The following is a 24,563-nucleotide window of genomic DNA, read 5'->3' on the forward strand; positions in this document are numbered from 1 at the left end:
TAACAATAATAATAGCAAAATCCTCTAGCCACTGCCCTCTCACACAGTTCTTCAAGAAAAGGATGCAGCAGGGAGATACAGCAGAAGTCCAACCCTTCTTTCCACTACAGCCTTGCCTCTTCCAGCTGAGTTATTTCACTGCTCCTTCCAAGGCTCCCATGAGCGCCAAATGCCTGGGTTTCTTGTTGACCCAGGCAGTCTCTTTTCCGTGCTACGTCTCTGTTCCCTGTGGAGACGTCAGTGGTGTCAATATCTGCCCAGGCTCTCCATAGGCAGGGCAGGGTGCTGGGAACAAAAAAGCAAGGCAGCAACCTTGCTGTGCAGCAACAGCAGAACGCACAAGAGGTGGCACCTCGGTAATGTCTCTGTCTTTGGCCAGCAATTTTGTCCGAAAATTGTCCCACTTGCAAGGGACAGAGATTAAGTGACTTCTGTGCCAAACACAGCAGACATCACTGTATACCATGTGGAAGAGGCAAGTTTGGGGTTTGGCACTAGTCACAAGCTAAATATGCTAACTGGCATGTCTTCCAAGCCAGACCTGAGAAAGGGGTTCTTACGGTATTTCAGGTTTTCTTATCAAAGTGTAATCCCCTGGTAATATGTGCTGCAAGCACCCATGATGCGCTTGAAATGAAGCCTTCTGCTGTGGTGGTCCTGTTAGTGAAAGGGTTGACTCTGGGATGACTCTGGATCCAGGGAAGCGAATCCAAAGCCTGATTTGTACACTATATAGGTAGAGAAAATAATTTTCAAATACGAAAGGCAGCTGCTGAAGGAGGGTATTCACTGTTAGTAATGAAAAACAGATTAGGAAGGCATTATTTACACTTGATAAATCAGAAATGGCATCAAAGAGAGCTAGTATTACAAACTATTAATGAAAGACATAATAATGAAACAAATCACATAATAGATCACAACGAAGTGATTCAGTGTAATGAATACTGATACTAAGTAAGTGAACCGTGCGCTCTGGGGATACAATTTCAAATCCATTCCAGTGTGTGTGGTAGCAGTGTGAGCAAAAAGAGCACTTTTAGAAGAAATTGACTCTCTTCCATTGCTTACCCTGATCACATCCACACCTTACTTTAGCTCTCCCTTTGATGACGTATAAGGTAGATAAAAATGAAATTACCTGCCAAGACCCATTATATGTGTTTATTACTTTTTTGTGTCAAAGTAACAACTGAAATCTCATCACCCATGCAGATATCAGCCAACGTTCCTCATTTCACAGAATAATGTGAGTAAATAAGCATTAAACATACTAAAAAGACAGCCAGACAATGTTTCATGAGCACAGATTAGAAACTCATTTAATTCTTATAATTATAGAAAGCACATTGCTGCTACAGAATATAGTAGTGCCTTAAGGGTGAAACAGGTCTAAAATTCAGATCTTCATACAGATTTTAAATTTTGGAGGTACTAAAGGTGGAGCCTTTGATTAAACAAAGGGATGCCCTATGTAGCTTATATACAATATTTGTATTCTGATGGCACACATAAAATTTCAGGTGGTGTGCAACGCATTATTTCATTTCAGACTCATCTGTATCCTAAACCCTTTCTGAGTCAATTCTGGCAATGTCAAAGCTTACCAAACCAAACATTAATTTGTGCATTTATAGCAAAATATGTTTCTATTTATTGTGCATTTTCAAAAAGAATTGGGCTTTTTCTTGAAGTAAAGGCTTTCACGCATACAGCACTGGAAAGCCAGTTAGGTGGCTAAAAATGGGCACTGCAAAAAACATCAAGCTGAGCAGGGAGCTGCCTAAGCCTGCCAGTAAGCTGTTGCAATGTTACTGATAACAGCTTCTCTTAAGAGACCCTTTGAATCTAAAGGTTCTCAGCTGAGGTTCTGGCTCAGCTACAAGATTTTACAGTCAAATGTCAGTGGGAGGCTTACTGACACAGGGTGGACTCCTGAATAACAAATTCTTTATTACTCTCTGTTATGGTCTTACAGAAAAAGGAAGCAATATATGGTAAGGCTGAAGAGTTGTGCAGTTTGTTTGGAAAATGATTTTGAGAAAATCTAAATTTTAATAAATGTTGAAATTGAAACAGATTTATCAAATTAAGAAATATTGACAGATTTGACCAAAGAGCTAAATTTAACTTACCCACAAATTATTACTGAAACAAAAATGTTTGAGTATGTTACTACATATGTCTACCATTATGAATGCTCAGATCAAGTCCATGTTACATGTTACATCAGAGCCATGTTACAGATTTAAATTTCTGTTTTCTAAATTTCAGTCATGCAAAGTTTTTAGGCATCTGTAATGGGATTGGAATGCAGTGTTCACATTAGCCATGTTTAATTTACTGTGATGTTTTTAATGCATTGTTTTGACATTCCTTCACAGTAATTACAATACCTTCAGAATTACAAAATACAAGTAAATCAAATCAGCGTGAATTTGGAGAAGCAACACACTCAGAAATAATCAGAAATCAAGCAGCTCTGGATAAAGTTGCACTACAGTGCAGCCATCACCTTCATCCTCAGCAAGCCACCTTAAGGGAAAAACATAAAAACTTGTCAGAGATACAGCACATCTAAAACTTAACAAACAGACAAATCATGAGAGCCTGCTTCTGCACCTTCGGATTTCTAGAAGAGTTTTTACATTGTTTTATACAGAAGCAGTAACCAACCTGAAGAAAATAGTGATTTTTTTATTTTTAGTATCCATATATGCATAATTTAAAAGTATAATTAACTTTATAAATATATTTATGAAACATACATTCATTTTATTTTTTGTCATATAGGTGACAAGTAGATTGTTTCATTGGGTGGCGTAAAATCAGAATAATTTAGAGTAAGGAAATCTGTTCTGTGATAGCAAGTTATTGTCCATGTATTCCATTCCAGGGACTGTTTATTTCTCATATCTCCTTGTTGGTTCACAAAATACTGAGTTGTATGGTGGGCCTGATCCCTGCTCCATGAGACCCTATGGAGGTTTTACTATTGACTATATGGGAAATAGGCCTGAGTCCAAAGCTCAGGTAGATTGATGTTAACTGGGACCATGGAGGCAATGACATTAATTTCCAAAGAAATTTTCAGTTATGTGATTCAAATGGGTCTCTTACGTACCTTTGTGTTTTTGCCATAAGACTTTAAATAAAATTGGAAAAAAAAATCTCTGGAAAAAAATGTTTGTTGCAAGCTATCTTTTTCAAGAATCTTCCTCTGACTGGTGTGGTCTGAGAACTCTTACAAACAAAAGAGGTGGAGTGACATCAATTGAAAATCCCATCATGGATTGTGTTGCACACCTGAGTGATATTGTGGTCTAAGGACTTTTGCTCATGCCCACTAACGTAAATTTAGGTACCTAGAAGATTAGGTAGTACCTGAGCATGTGTTTGGAAGAAGTTTAATGAAGGGAAGTTTAATGTTGTTGGACGAAGTTCAATGTTGTTGAGTTTGGTAACAGCTATACATTCTCATGACTTAGACTGTAGAGTCCAACTGACTATCCAAGAACTAAAAAAATGTTGCTTTTTTGGTTTCAGGATTGGGATTTGGCTTCCGTGAATTGTCAAGTTTACAGAAACATTTAAGGGAAGGATCAGATTAAATATTCTTGGCTACCATTTCTGTTTTCAGACCACCAGGCAACATCCCTCTTCCTAGATGTAGGGAACTTGTAAGTTTTCACACTTGTCTGTTCTCCAGATGCATCAAAAACCTATTTTACATTTAGAAAGACATGAATGTGTTTGCTTCTATTGTTTACTCTGAAATGCTTTAAGCTGCAGACTATATACTGTAGTGAGCAGTCTTTCCAAATGTACCTTTCAATTTAATTTCCAACTGTTGAAGGTGTATTGCTTCAGTTTGACGCAGACTGAAGTGGATCTTCTTTTTGTACATTAGAAGCCCTTTACCCCGGCACCTCTTTATCCAAATAAATGTCTAAATTTAGATCATTATCCTCTTACATTCCATTGTAAAAATGTTTCTTTTATCTTTACTCTATTTGCTGAATATATCTTAGACCCATACTAAGCAGACGTTGAAACAGAAGAATTTTAATGTTGCTTTTGCACAATAAAATAAAAAAAACTACCTTTTCTCCAGTTTTGTATCTATACTACCATATCCTACCATCCTATATTTCTGATTCCCTCCCATGCCTGTTTGCATACACGATACGCTTGTCAGAGCTACATATGCACTAATACTTGTGTAATGATTCACCAGGCAGCTTCTACCTCTCGAAAATGGCATACTAATATCTTCTCTTGGCAAAGGCACTAAACTATGTCTATCTCTCCTACAGTCATCCAGTTTTAATAACTTGGAAAAATATAGTGTCTTCCTCTAAATATTCTTCTGACAAATTAGTTTGAAATTGGCCAAACGGTTCAAAAGTTACTGGGGATGGATTGATAGGAACACAGCATGGTTAAAAAATTCTTACTCTTTTAGGAAATAGTACTGTTTTAGGAACAGAAAAGAGACAACCAAGAGACTAAAAAGATGACTACTAATTCTTGTTAAAAAGAAAACAGCACCTACAGAGTGATGATGAACTGATCTACTGACCTATTACAGTTGAAGCAATACACTGAATTCCTAGATGCATCTGTGATTTCTACTTTTTCCAGAAACCAGCCACTTGCTGTAGAAGGAAAAAAAGAGCAAATTTAATAAACCAAAAACACAAATAAAGCATAAGAAAGGTTTCTGATTTCATTTCCAAACCCTGTGCGGTTCAGTACTTCCAAATGTATTCAATATCAATAATAAAACTGAAATGTAGATAATTCATATTATTCCAAATTCTCTCAGTTTTACAGAGGAGGTCTTTGATGTATTTGACAGAAAATATAAAGGAAGATTTTTATTACAACTTCACTCATTTTTCCACATTGAACAGAACAGGCAGTAAGACAAATGAAACAGAGTGCATGGTAATATTGAATACATTCTTGAAATCCCATTTTGCCCTTTTTGGTACTTTGAAGTACACCCCGGTGGGCTTTGATTTTCAGTGTCCGCCAAACAGTAAAAACAGATAGACTTTATCAATACATGTACTTTCTTTAATGATAACACAAGCTCTTAAACAATAGGAAAACAGAAATTCTATTACTCATTTCTAATTAATATAGTTATGTAAACCAAGTGGTGAATCTGAATGCTGCTCATATACATATTTCTTCAGCAGTAGTGGTTCAGAATAGCATTTCCATTTAGGCCAACACTCATATCTGGTTTAGCTTTAGGAATGTATTCAATATCTGCTATATTCTCCCGTTTTGCTGTGGGGAAAAGACCTTCATTATTATGCTATAGAATTTTATTTCATATAATATTAAAATACGAAGATTTTTAAAATAAAACTTTATTATAGGAATACAATGTTTGTGCTGGCATCTTTAATCGTGTTTGCAAATGCAAATACTTAATGACAACATTTAAAAACTAATTAGAATCATATTGCTAGTAGCTGAAAACATTCTGGTATTCTTTGCATATCCTAGAGATAAAATACTATAATCTAACAAATTATTTTGGTTTTCAAATATTTGGATAAAGTACTAAGTAGGCTAAAACCAATAAAATATTTGTAAGTAAGATATAAATATAGTATAAAAATATTTGCAAATTGTAGCAATTTAGATAAAACGTAAAGGCATTACAATGTTTCTCACTTTTCGTGGACATTTTCAAAAAATTAGCTAGTATAACTAGGCCATAAATGTGTCTACATATTTCATCTTCAAGTGTCATTTATTGATATTGTGAGTACTTTTGGAACTTCTTTAATGTAATCTTGTGAATGGTTTAATATAACATAGACTCTACTTGGAATATATGACCTTTCATGAAATCAGAGTCAAGATTATCAGCAATAAAAATTTACAGTCTCTCAAATTTACACGGCACTTTACAAACGAATATAAAGGCATGCTTGCTCTCTTGAAAAGTTTAAAATCTAATACTTCATCCTTTATTGACAAAGCTCCAACAGACCTCACTGAAATCTCCAGGTATGGAGAAATCTAGAGGCAGCTAGGAAAGATTAGCAAACAGATGAAACATTTCAAAGAGGTGTTACATTTGAGAATGCTTGTGAGGATTACAGCTGATGTGACAAAAGACACTTGGAGATAATTTCAGAGAAAAATTTAGAGGAAGGTAGTCATGGATGTAAGATGAATCAACACACACCAGCTGTGCAAGGAAGGCAGTATTAACAACTATGTGATGTGGTCAGGACACAGAGAGGAAAGATAATCATATTGTTGATAGTTTGGGACCCAGGAAATACAAGTTCAACCTGTATTTCCCCTGCAGACTTCTGTGCAACACTCGGAGCGCTAAAAGTCTCCCAATGTGCAGTTCCCTTCCCAGATCAGTTCTAAGTTGAATTGTGTGCATGTACAGCAGCTAAGATGAATGAGATGAAATTCAGCAGGAGGATTTTATTTATTGTAGGTATTTCAACAGATTTGGTGTTTTTTCTTTTTGAGTTTTCAATACCATCACATGTACAACATGACTGGGTAGTTAGAAAAAAACCTGTTCAACTTTTGCCTAAACAGGAACTGCTATTTGCAGAATTTTGCTTGGTTCATCCTAGATATGATGAACCCTTGCCACCTTATAGTGGCTCATGCACTTAGATAAATCAGGTTTTATTAAACCTAAACTTATTTCTTTCAGATAGGTTAAGCCAAATTCACCTGACTAGAATATCTCAATACAATCAGACCTTTTTGACTCAAGCTGTACATTGGCTGCAAATTCTGTTTATATATTTATATATCTCTGGGGTTTTTTAGCACCACTAAATGTAAGCTTAAAATATTATATGCCCTAGTCCCCCATCTTATTTTTTTGTAAAATTCAGGTTTTAGAGATTACATGTAATACACTGTACATAGAAACAGTTTCCATTGCCATGTGTGGGTATGTACTGTAGCCACATCCTAACTTAACATCAGGGCAAGACCTGATGCACACTACTGTTCTCCTCATAGTTTAGCTTTCACAAGAAGAAAATTTGTATGTGTGTCAGAGGGAGCTACAGCACGCTTTGACCAGAGTCCCAAACTTGCCCAAACATTTCTTAGATAATGTTCAAAGCATGGAAAGTTTAGCCTGCAGTTTGAAAATTCAATCCTATGTTATTTAAGACATCTAATAGGAGTTTTGGCTGAGCCATGTTTGAAGGATAAAACCTTCTGAGGTTTAGGCTAACTAGATCTCTTCTCTGTTAGAAAAAAAAAATCAAGGTAAAGACAAGGGAAATGTGATAGAGACAGAGGGGGTGTAAGCAAGAGCAGTCAAACTGACCTCATTTGTATACAGATTTGTATTAGCTACCTGTAGCAGTAGCATAAGTTCAAAAACCTTTCCAAATGTCAGGCAGATCTTTAAGCAGAAGATTTTTACAAGGCTATTGAACGCATGCAGTATACTCACCAAATCCTTTCCCGTCATGACCAATTTCAATTGAATGTAGGCTTCCTAATTTTTTTGTCTTAATCTTGAATGTATCAACCTTTAATCATAGAATAGAATCATTAAGGTTGGAAAAGACCTCTGAGATCATCGAGTCCAACTGTCAACCAACACCACCATGCCCACTACACCATGTCCCTAAGCGCCTCATCTACACGTCTTTTAAATACTGCCAGGGATGGTGACTCCACCACTTCCCTGGGCAGCCTGTTCCAAGGCCTGACCACTCTTTCAGTAGAGAAATTTCTCCTAATGTCCAATCTAAACCTCCCTTGGTGCAACCTGAGCCCATTTCCTCAAGAATACATCTGTCTAAGCCATGAGCTGCCATATTAAAATACTGTTATTAAAAATAATATAGCAATGTCTGGAAAATTATACATTTATGTAGGTCAGTCCTGAGACTAGTTCAAAGGTAATAATACCAACTCAAAATAGGTGGCTGGCACTTGATGTGGTTTATTTTCCCTACTGAAGATCGGTGGTACAGATCCTCTCCTAGTAGGTCTGAGTTTAAACATGAAAAATTCACTTTTCAACTTATAGTAGGACAATCCCTGCCTCTTTCCTGACTTTCGTATACCAGAAAAATATTTTTGCCCACTTATGAATTCTCAACTGATACAGGCTTCTAAAATATTTTCAGTATATGATAAATACACGTTCAAGAACATAAAGGCTTTTATACATGTACCATTTTGACTCTCAAATATTATATATTTTAATTTAAAATATTACTTTTTCATATTACAGATTTTTAAAAAATGAGATCCTTTTTTCATAAGACATTTGACATCATTGGCTACCCATTGACTTAGCTGGACTACTAACAGGATTTCTATGTACTACACAGGAGCAATGGCACCTCCTGTGTAGTACTAGGCAAAAGGAAGTACTACTCAAGACAATTTCTTACTTGCTCCTTATACCTATAGGTAACTAGATTTATTAACCTTCTCAGTATGGAAGACAATACATGGGTAAAGATCTTTTAGAAGATATTAACAGACATTCTGGCTGAAGAAATTCAGACCAATTGCAAGTAAAAAGATGTTTGGTACTGCTGGAGATAATGAGGTAGATCTCATAAGGAAGGTATTTTAACTGGAGTTTTAATTATTCAGTCATTACCTTTCAAGAAATCCACAGGAGAAAGATATGGAAAATACATTTATTTCTGGCTATATAAGGGTAACCATCATTATACTCCATTGCACAGGTGGTGAGCAAAGGGAGCAATTCCTTTGCCAGAGTAATATGTCTATTAAAATAGGATAACATTCTCCTAAGGTACTAGGACATCATGCAGAGAATCAGCATTCTTATGCAAATATCTGTATCTGAACTAGGGGTCTCTGAGTAGCCTAAAGCATGATGGATATCAGAATCAGGTTGATGTGCATGGTTCCATTTTATCTAGTTATAGGCTTATACATTCAGTGAGGCTCACAGCATCGGTTTCCATGGCAAAGTAAAATGATGGGATGTAAGAGTCTGATGTATTCTCAAGCACAATATTCAAAGTTTGTGCAACAGCAAGGGATATTGCACGTATATGCGCATGCACCAGCAATGCATGTTGTGCATTTCAGATCAAGGAAATGCATAACTGGGCAGATGGGTGGATGCAATATGGTGATGTGTTTGGGACTAAGAGACAGGAGAGCCACAGAGTCAGCTAGATATGGTAGAAGTAAAATGTCCCTTGCTTACTCTGGTGTAAAGGTGAAACACAGAAATAGCTGAGACTATACCTCATCTAGTGATGTGGAAAACAGGATAAATGCTTTAAGTTCCGTAAAACCTTTCATAGATTTAAAGTTTGCTTTCCCAGTCTAGAAATGGACACATCCTATAAAATCTGTGTACTCACCTTTCCTCTTTCAAAGGGATCTTGATGCTCCAGTGACTGAGACAGTTGAAATACCTCAGATTTGTCCTCATTCCCAAATAAAATAATATGCACATTGGCATCAGTCCCTGCTCCCCTTTTGTCACCTGTGTATACTTTAATAGTATACTCTGTCAGATTTCTTGCTTGACTTCCTTCTTCATGTAAGTTGTTATCCATGTCATTCTTTTGTTTGTCTCCTCTAATAACAAAAGATACCGCGATTTCTCTCTGTATTTCTGGCTTATTAGCATCCACAGAAAATGCTCTGAAAAACAAAATCGCATATGTCTTTGTGGTAAGTAAATCATATGTTAAATCAAAAAAATCCTATGAATTTATGTGGGACAGTTAAAGATGGACTTATTTTAAAAATACCCATTCACTGAACCACTCTGTGACAGTCATTATAATTCAATTCGACTATTATACTATAAAATTACTAGCTTTACATAATATACTTACTCATTCACTTCAAATACATAGATAGGATGCTCCTTTTCAGCTTCTTTCAAATGCAATTTTTTAATGTCCAGTTTGCAGTCTACAAAGAAGGAAATGAAGTATAGTGAAAATGTACTGCATGTCAAGGAATTAGGTAGAGTCTGTTGTTGATATAATGGTGTCATTCCTCCTATTTTAAAACATCATTTATTAACTCATTTATGAATACCAACAATTTACTTAAAAATCCTGGAATCATCATAGCATTCCTTATTTTGTTCCTATTTGAAACCTCAACTTAGAAATTTAGGAGTAAGCATTTCCTTTTTCTTAGTGAAGCAAAGGAGTGTTGTCCTCACCATCCTCAGACAGGCATGCAGAAAAGATTCAGCATGACTTAGGCAGGCACATTTGAGGAGGAAGAGCAGAAATACATATCTGGTGCTTCCTCCTCAGTGACTGGTTGACAAGAGGGTTGGAGCTCCATTCCACATGGAGCACAAAGAGGATCTGGTGAGATGGCAGGTATGAAGGAAGTTTAGCAACTTGCTATGTACCTCTGCTGTTTGAGATAGATTGCTCTCTGACTTACACTTCCTTTTGAATTTTCTGCTGGGGTCTTCAGCTACATGCTCTATAACACTGGCCTGAATCTCTTGCCACTAGTTAGTCATGAAGACTATTCATTTTCCCTTCTTTTCTATTATTTGTCTTTTCAGCCCTATTCAGCAAACTGTATCCCAGTTTGCTGGGATTTCTACTACTGTCCAAGTCCCTTTAATTATATCAATAAGAGTCTAAGTTAATAGGCTCAGGCTCCTGGGGAGGAATCCAGGACATCGTGTTGCACTCATGACTTGCTCGGACAGTGCATGGAGAGAGTCAGAAGCTTCAGGAAGGGATTTTGAACCACCTGATCTTAAAAACCTGCTCAGATACTGGAAGAAGCATATATGCATTAGAGCAACACTTTGCCTGGGCTGACCAGTCCTGCAGGGTACATCTGACTTTATACCCTAAACAGCTTCTGTGTTTGGGGATTTTTGGTTCAAAGTCTTGGTCCAAACTAGTCTCAGTCCAAACAAGCCTAGATACAATATGGACACCCTTACTCATCTAAGTAACTCCTTTGGAAGAAATGTATTACACATCTGCCCAATCCTCTCTTCATGGCAGACACAGAGCCAAGGAGCCCCGAAGTCCCTCCTTTGTGAATCATGTTTTCAAACCTGACTGGAAAAATCTTGCCTGCCATGCCCTCTGTGGTGCCCTTTGGCAACATGCAATTGCCATATTCAATGACTGTCAGTCAGACAGATGGCCATAGTTAACTTGCACAACTGAAGCTGTGGGAAACAAAAGCAGTGAGCTATACACCTTGCTCCCCAACAGCAGCATGGGAGGGCTGTCCCTCTCCTTCCCTTCCCCTCTATAGTAACTGCAGCTCCACACCGTGCCCTCTCTGAAGCCCCAGTGGCCGAGGCAGACCGTGCTGTGGCGCAGGGTGTGCGTACCAGCCAACCAGTACGTACACACTCACTGCCCAAATGTCTTTGACGTCTATACACATTTTACAGATTTGGTTGAAATTGGGTGGTGAGTTGAAAAGGTTATTATGAGGAGCCAACAGATGGGCAAACAAAAAACACAGAGATAAAGTGCAAACACAGAAGCCTTGTTTTCCTAGAAAACTATCTGAAAATGGTCAACTGTAACACATAGTAAGTAACAATTTGCAATTATATAGCAAATTCCATTAAAGGACTTCAAAAAACTTTACAATTAATTCTTTGGATATTCCGTAGTAACATGATCGCTATCCTACAGATGAGGCAAAGAGATGTTAAAGTTATGACGATTTTAATGAATTTCAGTGACAAAACTGCTGATCGCCTAATAGGGGTAAAATCCCCCTCCAAATGTCACAGGGAGAAAACAGAACAGGTGGGGAAAACAGTGAAAATAACTGAATCACAGAAGGACAATTAAACAATACCAGTTTCTTACATGACTTATAATTATTCTCCTAGATCACTTATTAATAGATCACACATTAATTGCAGAAGATAATTATTCATCTTAATTTTCTGTTTTTCTTTCTTGTATGGAAAGGAATAGTTTACTTTCTTGATGCAATAATGATATAGCCTTTATATCCAAGGATTTTAATGTGTCAAAATGTAGGATTTTGCTTTATAAAATATAATCTTTTAGCAAAAATAACCAAAGAAATTAATCAGGATTTAACTCTGGCAGTGATTTCATTGCCTTTAACAGGAGGCTAGCTGTGTGATTCACATCACTCACTTTAGCAAGCAGCAAAAGTACTTTACCTGTTTTACTGCTGATCAAAAGAACAACTTTGTCCAGTTCTCCCAATTCAACAGCATCCACGATAACTAGAAATGACTAAAATAAAATTATTCAGTATTACAATCTTAAAATATATTACTTAATTATATAGGAAGATTTGAAAATAATATATAAGAAATACAAGAATGGATTAAAGGAAAAATTTTAAAGTACTTTAAGACAGAGTACCTTGTTGTCCTCTCCCTGCTGGACATTCTGCAATGACCGGAGAAGGGATCTGTCCCCTGTGTCACCATGAGTACCATATACACACGCAGTCATATGCACTAAATTTCTCTCACTCAGAATATTTCTAGAAAATACTGTTAGATGATATGTAACCACTGCAATATCAAGCAAAAAGAGATCTTGTTAATACTGTGCCACAACCTTGCACAGGTATTTGACAACATAGCAATGTGCAGTCAGATGTAATTAAAAATTCAAACACTTGAAAATGATAGTAAAATTCAAATTTTTTTCAATTTTCCCTTAATTTTGTCCTGTAACTATAAACACTGGTGATGCTGACAGCTTTATATTAAATTAGAGAAAAGCATGCCTATGCTTTATGCTGTTTGTAACAGTAGCACATTATAGAAAAATTACCGCAGTCAGTTGCCTTTTTCTTTTTAACAGCAAATGCCTAATAGATAAAATCCTAGTAAGTCTCAGACTCATCAATCACTTTTGGGATCTTTACGAAGACTAACTTTAGCTAGGGAGACTTCATGATCTAAGAGATGGAGAGAGAAGCTCCTCGCGTGTGATTCAGAGCACCTAGGTTGCTGCTTTGAACTTCACTCTGATGGAGCACATCCACAACTATAGAGGGGGCTCAGGAAGACAAGTTTCTTTCAGTTGAAGTTCTCGCCCATGAATTTGTGCTGTTTGTGATTCATGCAATGGTTATAGTTATTTAATTGAAGACAAGATGACAACACCCAAACACCTTTAAAAGTAAACACATACACAGAGCATCTGTTTATGTTCATTTACATTTTACTCATAGAACCACATGATGTGACAGTTCTGAATATTTACCTGTTTTAATCATCTACCTATCATCTCCTTTTTATTCCTGTAGACACTCTAGTAGAAGGGGATGGATCCTGACCTTGCAGAAGACTTCTGTAGAATGTGACTCAGAGCTTAGATCTGTGAGACACTTATCCCATACAGGACTGCGTGTATAAACAGATTACCTGCATCCTTTGGCAGTCAAGAAGACAAAGTCCAGGTAAAGCAGATAACAAGCTGCTATTATCAGCTTTCAGATCTAATGATCATTTAAAATACTGAGGTCAGTAAAAGAACCAGCTTTGTTCTATGGGCTTTGCCTGTTTCCCCAGCATCAGCAACAGGAGAGAGAGAACAGACCCTTGTTGCATGCCTGCTGCAGTCGAGCAGGTGCATGGAAAGAAATCCATAGTGCCAAAAAGGTGTTTAGTTTTACCTATAAAGGTAAAACTTAGTAAAAGCTTAAGTGGTAGAGGATACAGCTAAGTTTAAAATGGAAATCAAAAATTAATGTTGCCTAAGGAACAACAAATCATGGCATGGTAAGATAAGAGAAAAGATTAAATACAAGGACTGTATGGAATATGGTGCGTGGTGTTACAACCAAGATGAAGAATCAGGAGAGGAAACAATGCATTTGGTCAGGGATGCAATGCAGTGAGTGGGTCAGAACAAAAAAAAACCTGTGCAGTGTTATTTTTGGCTATAACTCTGATTTTCTAAGTGTTGTCCTTTTATTTTACTTTACCTCTGTTTTGCCAGTCTCCCAGATCTGAAACTTGAGAAGTGAGGCTGGAGCAGCCCGAAACAAGAGTGAAAGGATTGCATTTGGAAGGCTTGTTTCTTGGATCACTGTGTCAGAGAGCAACAAGAGTGGGCCTGCCCCACGAGGGTGGACAAGACAGGAGCTGAGCACGACCCCAGCGCAGGCAGTGTCCTCACTGACCAGGTAACAGTCCTGCAGCATCTGCATGTGGCAGGCAGAGCTGTCAACAGTCCCAGGTGCAGCAAACAATGATAAAGATCTGGGATCCATCCTGGTGGTCGAGACGGGAGCAGCAGGAGAAAGGGCCAGAGATAGGACTGAAAATAAGGCTACAACATAGGTCCAAGGTCCATCCAGAAGACAGGACTAGAGACAGACGCACATCTGACATAGCTCAGGCATGATCTTAAATGGACACCCTATGCCCATCATGGCTGGAAGTTCCAGGTGAACCTGGCCGAGGCAAGTAAGATCTATTGTCTTATCATGGCCCTGACACACTGTAGTCAACTAAAGATTGAGTTGAATGAACTTTGGATCAGATTATACAGTGGATAGAACTGGCAGAGTACATTGTACAAAGAAGGGCAATTGAAGGAGACTAATGTACGCAAGGGAAGAGGGCTAAAATGCTTAAATGATGGTCTTTGTTCAGGTAGTGGGATCAGGCCATCATAGGGCAAATGTGGGCAAGTAAGCTTTTATCTCTGTAGTGTACTGAAGATACAGATTGGAGAGGGAAAAGAAGAAATAAATCTCTGAAAAGAAGTTACATACAATAAGGATAACATATATGAATGTTACAACGCCATTAATTTTATAAAATTCTAATTACTTCATAATCTCAGTGTGAATTATGGCTCTGTGTTAACTTTGTGGAAATAATCAGCTATTTGAAAGTAGCATAATACACTTTTATTTCACCTTTTTACTATTTAATTGTTTTGCCTTAAAAGCTACATTAGTGCAAAATTCACCTTCTGTACAGCCCTGTATGTGAGAGAGAGAGAGCGCACTCTTTCACCCCTGGGGATTCCTGAAATGTAAGCATCTCAAAGGAAGGTACAGTGAAGAGAAACTATTTATGTATATACTCAGCTGGAGGCCTCTCCCCAAAGGCACATGTGTGCACAGCCAGATCTCGAGGGTCTGCACTGTATTTTATCAACTGTGTTTTGATAGTTTCAATTAGGCATTAGCATATGCTTCATCACAATCCCAAGTACAAAATAAAAGAAGGAAAAGATAACTAAGAGATGAAATACTAAGGCACTGTATGAACGACTGAGCTGTATCTGAAGTTTAACAGCACACAACTTCTGCTTAAGGTGATTATGATCAGCTGCTTTCCATTCCAATTAACACAACACTGGTTTTGCTTTTAGCTGAGAAAAAGAAAACCAAGGAGAAAATAAATTAGATTTAGAAAGCTGACAGGAAAGCAGATCTGTTTTGCACAATAAATTGCAAGTCTGTGTGTAAAGGATCACTTTGAACTCCACGTGTGCCATCTGCTGTGGAGCTGCTTAAAGCTCTCTTGGACATAACGTGGCAAAGATTTGGGGCAATATGTTTTTTCACTGTTTTAGTTTTTTTCTTCACTGTGGTTACAAATCCCTCCTTGAAGACTTCTAAAGCACATGTGGAAAGGAATAAATGCAACAGAGATGAGCTATTTTGTTTGTTTGTTCTTTTACCTAAACACATAGGTAATATAATACCTATTCTTTTTTGTGATTTTTTTATCTCTTGATCTCAAAGTATTTTACAAAGAAGAAAAACATTACAAAAAAAAAACAACAACAACCCAAAAAACAAAGAGTGGGGAAGTGATTTTTTCAACCAAGAGGTCAGTGACAGAGCCAGAGTCAGCACCAAGGTCAGGAGGGTTCCAGTCTCACTGCCCATTTATCACCCATGCTGCATCTTTCTCTCACTGTTTCTGTCTGCTTGTACATGTACCCTAAATACTTCTGCATGTGACAGCAATCGGTCTTTTGCAAGGGGCACACTCATGTGCTTAATTTGAAGGTCCTCTTTGTTTCAATCTTGTGTACAGGAGATGAAAGCCATCAAGCCCCGTTCTGCACCCATACTGTGCAAGTCTTCAAGTGAAAATAACAGCTCTAAGCAGTATGAAGTCTAAAGCCTAAATATAAAATTTAAATTTTCAGTTGCAGCTAAGATATGCAAAAAAACCCTCAACCCCTGTTAATTCTACTGAGATTACTTGCATGCTTACATTGCAAACACCTCACTGAAACTGGGCCATAAATTCCAATCCAAAGCGTACTGGGGTAGTTCGTTAACACCTACTTCAGCTCACTTTGGATGAACTGACTTATTCTTTACCCAGGTATCTCATTTGTTTTCTGCATAAAACTCAGGCACAAATGATTTGAATATTAAGTATCGTTATTTAGTATGTTTGTTAAATTGAGAATTGTTCTGTCATGTGGTGGCATTCAGTAAGCATCACATTAGAAGAATATGGAAGGTATGGTGGATTTTAGGTGAAAGGGTTTCTTTTATTTTGCTTAACAAAGGTGACATATGTAAGACAACTGTCGAGCTAATTTTAACAGGCATAAATATGTGGAGCGTATAAAGGTAATAAAGCTGATGGTTATATGTAGTTTTGAGCTGTTATTTACTGAGAAACTTTGTTTGGAATGTGCAAACAAAAAAAAATATCACTTAATAGTAAATGAGCTATAAAAAATCATGTTGTTAATGTCAGTAATATGAGCATCTGAGGACTAAACAAAGGAGAGCAGAAATATTACAATATTGCAAGAAAGGAATATTTCTTATAAACTGTTCTTTGTAGCATATAATAATGGTTCTGTGCAATCAAATGAATATTGCATTTCCCACTTTATGGTACAGAAATTAAGCTGAGTGGATAGTATTTTCCTTCATACATTTTAAATTCTTATCCAGACTTTATGAATCATTAAATAAAGACAATAAAATTTTCTGTTTTGATAAAGGTTTCAATTGTAATATTAGGACATGTTAACCTCCTGGACCACTCTACTGCTTTAAAGTAGATTTATACCTACCAGAAAGTGCTTTTTTTAATGGCCACTCTACAGGGAATTCAATCCATCTGTCTCCATTAAGAGAAAGAGGAAGTGTTTTATTTATGGTGAGACTAAAGGTATCCAGGGTTGATGTGTTCTGCATTTTAAAGTGACGAAGAGACAACTGGGTTATGCTGTTTTCCAAACTCTGGAGACCAAGTCTCACTTTATAAAGCATTCCCAAATCAGATGGTAAATGTATCTATGAAGCAACAAAATAATGAGTTAGCATCCAAACAAAGATATATAGATACATGCATAGCTAATTTACAGGAAGAGAGGAAGTTTTCTCTAAAGGGGTCAGCACGGACCTAGTCCCATTTAACATCAGTCTTGGTGCTAAAAGTTCCATAGAGTTCAAAGGCAGCAGGACCAGGTTGACTATAAGCACTTATGGAAATATTAGCTTTATACTCTAGGGGCGTTCATTGTAATTATTCTATCAAATTCAAATTACATAAAAATTACAAAATAATTACAAAAAAAAAAAGAATATGATTGATCATCATGAACTTGAGAAAGCCAAAAATTAAAAATGAAATGTGGTGTGCAACTGAAAATTTCAGTTCCGCTTTTCTTGAATATTTACAATAATATCTGCAATATTTACAGTGCTACATGACTATTTCTCTTTAAAAGGAATCTCAAAGAAAATTTAAATATAGACAAATCTATATATTATTTTACATCATATGTTATTTGGTTCTTAGCCTGATGTTCCACTTTGTTTTCCATGGAAACTGGATTTGACTTGCCGTTGCTTCCATAAAAAACCATAACCAACTTGGAAATATTTTCTGACAACTTTGCAAAGTCTGTTTTTGTTTCTTCTTGATGTTTTGTGAAATAAATCCTCCATCTGCCTTCTGAACAAATAAAATAAGGAAAATAAAAAGAAAAAAAAAAGATTAAAGGTGTTTCTGTTTTCATACGTAAACCAAGGTACCCGAAATAAAATTCCTAAGATATGTCTTAGTCTATATGGGGAGCATTAATATGTAAGCACTTAATCTGGATGCTGATCAGCTCCCTAAGTATATTGCCATTTCTTACTACTACAAAGGGGAAAATATTGTCAGTGCTAGTAAGTGTAATGACGTATTGTGATGAAAATACTCTCACATTATTATTTCAGAATTGATGAATAAAACAGTTGATGTAATGGCAGAAGCTATACCTGAATTCATTTGCTCTTTTCCTAAAGGCCAGGCAGAAGTGCTCCTCCTCTCCCGAATTTCTAATTAAAAAAAGATTGAAGACCAAATTAATACTTTTGTAGAACAGTGTCTAAATGATAATAAATGCCTGTATTCGTCTCCAGTGAGGCAATTGACTGAGTATTATATCATTTAGATTAAAGATTTAACTAGGAAGTGTACAATGTGATTTTCTACTTAAGCATCATCTCCTACATATCATCCTATTTAATGAACTGACTCTTGAGCTAGCTCTTTACTATGAAATGGTTGTAACATGAAGCTTCAAGTATTTTTCATTTTAAAGCATTTCTGTTTCATTTATACAATTTATGTTCTGGATGAATCAGAACTAATTGGATGTTTTTAATGCCCATTTTAGGGGCTAATGTTGCTCCCATTGATATCAGTTCCCATTGATTTCAGTGGGATTTGATACAGACCAAAACTACTTGTAAACATTAGATAGAGGCCTGAACCAAAGACGGAAAACCTTCTTTTGAGATCACAACCAAGTTTGGATTTGCCAATTATTGTATTAAAAAAATCGCAGGAACACTTTCTCTTTCTACCAAAGCAATGGACTCTCGTAGAAACAGAAACTTTTTTTGTTTTAAATTTGAATAAAACCATGTTATATAGTCTTAAATACACTAAATATTCCTATATTTTTTTCAGAAAAATCCCAACATACAATCTAAAACAAAGCTGAAATTATTTGCTTTTGCACAATAACAGCTTCCTCCTTTTCTTTCTGGCTTTCAAATGATCAAAAGTTAGAGATGATAAAGCAGAGGAAACGGATTGCACCGAAATTCTACTCAGTCTCAATAGGCTATTGCTGGACAAGCACTATCATACCAATGCTGCTACGGCGAGCAGAGATGCCTTGGGAGTTAGGAGGAAAAGAACTAGAATATTTTCTGTAACCTAAGGACTCATCTATACTATCTATTTACTTCTCTTAGGGGCAGGATCATAAGAAATAGATCAGTCTTAAAGGTACGTACTAGGCTTTTGTTGCCTACTGATCTGGTTGGGGTGTGCTGTGGTTCCCTCCCGGCTTGCACGCCAGATTGTGTTTGTGTTGAGACCTCGGCACAGGGAGGGAGGATGCACAGTCCCTTCTTGTCTTTACAAAGAGTGCAGTCACAGGCAGTGAGGTCAAAACTTCTCCTCTCTGGTCTGATTACCCACACAGTGTCAGCCAAAAGTATGCCCAGTTTCTGGCAAAAGCTATCCAAACAGTGTGGCATAAATAATGTAAAACAGTCTTCTTGAATACAATGGAGCCATTTTCTCCACTGCTTAAGCATAGTTTGCCCGACTATTTACCTCACTTTTACTACGCCTGGCAAGTAGCCAGCAGAAGTATTCAAAGCTTAAAAAATTGTTTGCAAGTGGCAAAGTAGAAGACTTGGAGAGGCAGCAATTTGTAAAGAGAACAGGCCAAATTTGTTGCCATTTATGCCACTGTAAATCTAGAGTAACAAAGCAGAAATTATCCTCTGGCAAATAGTGGTTATTGAACAGTACAACAGTGTTCAGACACACTAATTCCCTATGTAATGACGATGGTCTACTGGAATATTTTAAACCATAACTTGTTTATAGAAGCAAATCATATAGTTGCGTTCTGCAGTTTGGAATAAATTTCTTCGCAAATGATAGTTTGAAGATAATATTGACCTGTGGCATTCAGAGTTACTGAGGCAGATCTTTTTCCATCGCGTCTGTCTTTTAGCCATGTTTGAGCCATAAACAATGTTTCTGTCCCTGCAGCTGCTGACTCTTTCACAATAATCTTCTCCAGAAGCCAGTCAGAGCCTTTCCCTTTTTCAACCACCACTCTTTGCAGAGTCCCAACATCTACTGCTTCCACTTGAAAAACGTCCACCTGAAAAATTCAGAATCAAAAAACATATGGAAACAGAACAGAAACATCAAACTAAATTAATAGTGTATTTTGAAATATGAAAGTGAGAGGAAAATCAGGATTTTTTTTTCATTAATTCAATAAATATCAGCAGAACCAGAGATGACAAGTTTAAAGATGCTAAAGTCCTGCATTAAGCAGTATTCCCTTTGTGGTTCTGCAATTTATTGCTAAAACACCTCAGTTTCCCCACACAGATCAATCAGTTGCTCATGCTAACTTCCTGAGAGGTTTTCCTTCCCAAATTTCACATTTAATGATTTACAGTGATACCGATTTACACATCTCTTACTCTCAACAAAATAGACGCCCAGAGCTCCCTCTGAGGGATGAAATGCAGGGAATGAGAAGGGCAGAAGTGAACATCACAGAGCCGTATTTTATTCTCTTAGGAAAGAATAACAAACTTGGTCCCAGATTTGAATTAATACTTGTAGCATTAGTTTTAATAAAATTAATTGAATTTAAGGAAAAATATTAGATAAAATTATAAGTTTAAATTAGTTCAACTTTTCTCTGTCAGTTGAAAAGTCCACAATGTTTTTAAAATGTTGAGAACACTGAAGTAAGATCCCTAAAGAAAATGGTGAGATGTTGGACATTAAACATTTTCACAATATGTGATTTTGGCTTTTTGTGGGTCTTACACCTACTTCCTCATCTGGAAAACAGAGATTAATTTCTTGGCATAGAGACCTTCCTCCTGTTTTGCTTTATAGATTTATGAATTATCATCTCATTTCTATTAGGGTTGATTACTAGTAAAGTGTAGTGTTATTTGTGATGGAATTTCCAACATGATTTAGAGATAAAAGTTGTTTTGGAGGGGGCTGGGTTGCAATAATGATCAAAACCACTTGAGTCCTGAGAAGTCTTCTCAACCTAATCCACTCTGAAGTTGCTTAGCCAAAGCAAGAGGGCAGCAATCCTTATTCAAAGGATTATGCAGAGATGAAACAAAAAAGCAGCTCTCTTGCTCCATCAGCCACAGGTCTGTGTCTTCCCTGGACAGGTTTTCCAAGTGAAGAACTGATGAAAGATTTGGGTCATGAACAAGACCAGTCTCCCCAGCTTGCAACTTAATGAGACCCACCATGAATTAAAATATTGAGCTCGAAATTACAGGTAATATATGGCCACCTATTTTACAAAAAAAAAAAACTCTGGAAACAGAAAAATTTCAAACTTTTTTCTTCAGCTCTGGTCTTGGTGGGTTACCTTTAACTTTTCTTTCTCATTTTTTATTAATATATATACATATGAATGTGTGTGTTTGTGAACTACATCTTTAACAGTTTCCTAAAAATAATCACCAACCTCTCATTGAATTACTCCGTGGCTTCTTCTAGAGTGAAAGGTGGTGTTATTCAAAAAATGCTATAGTGCATCATCTAACCATCACATCTGCACCGTCACCGCTATGTTATCGTGTGAAAGGGGAAATGAGAACCGCAAGCTGACAATGATTTTGAGGAAAAAGTGTTAAAGAGGCACTTGAATAGCTATACTTCCTTACGATGAGTCAAGGTTATCAGCTGCTTAGTCAGTTTATACTGGCAAAAGTGTAAGACGGAAATGAAAGTTCTCAGGATAATGATGTACTTCGGCAGCAGAGCAAATACATTGGAAGGGCTGAAATTGTAGATGGAGTGCAGGACTGCAGGGAAAGAGGCCCCTCTTCACATTTTCCATAGTTAAATCAAAAAAGTAATGTTTAGTGTCAACACCACAATTATATTTTATTACCTATTGGATTAATTTGATGATTGAATACCATTAATCTGAACTCTTAATTTACCTTAATTGTGATATGAATTTGATAACTGCCTTATTCCATCTTTAATTGGATTGGTAAAGTTATAGCATCATGCTTGAATAAAATAGAATGGCTTGTTACACTTATTAAATCAAATGTATTAAAAATACACAGGGCTATAAGATGGGTGAAAAACCCAGATAAACTCAAGTAAGAAACATACATCTCTGCATCTCTGTTAGTAAATAAATATTTTAAGTTCCCAAAATGTGAAAATTTATCTTCAAAATTACTGCTTGCCCTTGCAAATGGTTATGCTTATATTAATGCATGATTTATTTTCTTCGAAACATATGAGGAAGCTTTTGTCAGATTAGAATACTTGTTAGAATAGATTTCTTTCTAAGAGAAAAGAGTTTTCCAGACAATAACTAATTTAGTGACACTATCATCAGCGTCTCCAAAAAATATGTTGTCAATGATCCACTTTTGGAAAGGAGAGAGAGGTAGGAATAAAGGAAAAATACAGACAATGTTCTGCAGACTTCTAGACTTGTGCTGTGTCCAGAAGAAGGGTAGTTGGGTTTGACTTGCACTAAGCTTGACAGTTAATAAACTCTATTAAACTAGAAAAAATTCACACAACATCAGCAAAAGTATTTGTACACCATTCTCCTTAGTGGTAGTGTTTCTGAAAGCACTTAATAATAACTCAGGTGCAACATGTACTATGGGTTATTCATAACCTGGATAATCCAGCCACAGGTAACAGCAAGTTTTTATATATAGGTAATGTGTGAAAGGTTTTCCAAATCCTTTTTCCTCTGAAAATAGGTATATTTTGGCTGAATAAACATTTGTGAAAACTTTGATGTTTGGTTTGCATTAGACACACTACTTCATCTTTTGCCGATGTGCAATTTTAACAAGCCCGTTTCAGAGCATGTAAAATCTCAGAAATCCATGGTCAAATTTGCAGATGATTCAACTATCTAATGAACTGCAAGTTGAAAAACTATTAACTAGACTAGGAATTGTGACAACTGGGGTAAACTCACTTCACAGAGAAGATTACATTTTCTCTTTATGTGTACATTTGAAAATCTACATGGTGTGATGAGCTTTATTGTAGTCAAGAGACCAAAAAAGAATAGAGAAAGAGCAGCAACTATAATTGTTAGAGCTAGATGAACAATTTGCTAGACACAATTTATTTGCCGAATTTAATCTACTTTTCTTCTCGCAAGCTGTCTGCAAACAGACAGATTATGACATATATTTCATTATAATTTTAAGAAATTGAATCATTATTAATAATTTAGCTAACATTTTTGTGGATTCATTTCAGACCATGGATTAGTCATAAAACATCGGAGATCTCTGAGTTGTTGAAGGTCTTGTATGTCACATGATACTCTATCCCTTATCCGATTTACAAACGGGGACCTTTTAAGTTACCGGAGGCTTAATTCTTCTGCAAAAAGAGAAAGAGAGAAAACCTACAGAATATAAACCTTTTCTTTTTCATTTTCCCTTAGGGACAAATGTTAATTGTTATTTAGTTACTACTAGCAAATTAGCTTTGAATGGAGAAAAGCCACCTTAAATATTGATAATAATACATATTGTCTAATTCAGCAGAGCTTATATTGAATTTTCTCAGAATAGTATTAAAACAGTTTGTGTGTATGTACAGCCCACTAAATTTTCTTAACTAACACTGTCTGGAGAAAGAAAGATATTCCCCAAGACTGAGCAGCTGACACTGACAATGTGAAAGCAATACATCCTCTGTGACCCAGAAGAGCTCCCCTAGCAAATCCAGAACTGACACTTTTCATATTTCTTGGATAAGAAAATAAACACTGAAAAATTCCTTAAAAACAATCATTCCAGCAACCCTTTCAGACTATTTAAAGTTAATTTTTGTTAACTCCTTTTCAGATTTTTTTAAAATGTTTCAATGTTTCTTTTATGCTGTGACCCATGTTCTAAGCATTTCCTTTGAATCTATGACCCAGGTTGACTTTATTCAGTACTCTTCCGTGTCAGCACTGGCAACATATCACTGTCTGTAGCAATTGTAATAGCTCTTGTAACAGAAGAAGCATTTGGACAGTCGCTACGCAATATTTACTTTTATAAATGCCAATCATTTTATAGGCTCAGTATTGAGACTTGATGGTTGGTTAATGATGATATTCCCAGCAGAACTGAAAATGGCAAGTCAAGACACACCATATGCTTAATTTCATCAACCTGTATGCACAAGTGATTTCCCATACTGCTAATGTTGCTATCATTTTAATAGGCTTTTATTGGAAAAGGAGTTAGAGTGTCTAGATAAAGGACCTTTTCTATTAAGCTTAGCAAACCTATTGATTTGCTGCCTGATTATTTTGATCTCACTTGTTAATCTGGGGAAACTCCACTGAAGACAAAAGAGTTTTAGCTAGCACTGGGAGGCAAAATAAAGGCCCGTGTAACACTGAGCCCAAAGCAGAAACAGTGTCTGAACATTCCTGTAGAAGGAGACAAATGAGAAAAATAACTTTTGCTGAGATGTCACCCTTCAGGCTGTGGTACCATGGGCTCTTCCAGTTGTG

The 24,563-nt window shown here is 36.5% G+C and overlaps 1 protein-coding gene across 1 annotated transcript in view; it reads right to left on the bottom strand.

Annotated features, from left to right (window-relative positions):
- Positions 1-1,177: 1,177 nt before the first annotated feature.
- The window catches only part of RP1 (RP1 axonemal microtubule associated), a 185,603-nt gene continuing 162,217 nt past the window's right edge, over positions 1,178-24,563 (bottom strand). The window contains exons 47-57 of the mRNA XM_075141847.1: positions 19,955-20,162; positions 18,247-18,306; positions 17,757-17,935; positions 17,049-17,271; positions 12,387-12,541; positions 12,179-12,254; positions 9,867-9,945; positions 9,384-9,669; positions 7,472-7,550; positions 4,583-4,658; positions 1,178-2,535 (exon numbers count right to left, since the gene is read on the bottom strand). Coding sequence (XP_074997948.1) covers positions 2,466-2,535; positions 4,583-4,658; positions 7,472-7,550; positions 9,384-9,669; positions 9,867-9,945; positions 12,179-12,254; positions 12,387-12,541; positions 17,049-17,271; positions 17,757-17,935; positions 18,247-18,306; positions 19,955-20,162 — 1,491 coding nt within the window. The 3' untranslated portion in view covers positions 1,178-2,465. The remainder of the gene's footprint in view (positions 2,536-4,582; positions 4,659-7,471; positions 7,551-9,383; positions 9,670-9,866; positions 9,946-12,178; positions 12,255-12,386; positions 12,542-17,048; positions 17,272-17,756; positions 17,936-18,246; positions 18,307-19,954; positions 20,163-24,563) is intronic.

Source organism: Calonectris borealis, chromosome 2, assembly GCF_964195595.1.
Source record: "Calonectris borealis chromosome 2, bCalBor7.hap1.2, whole genome shotgun sequence".
Classification (NCBI taxonomy): Eukaryota; Metazoa; Chordata; class Aves; order Procellariiformes; family Procellariidae; genus Calonectris; species Calonectris borealis.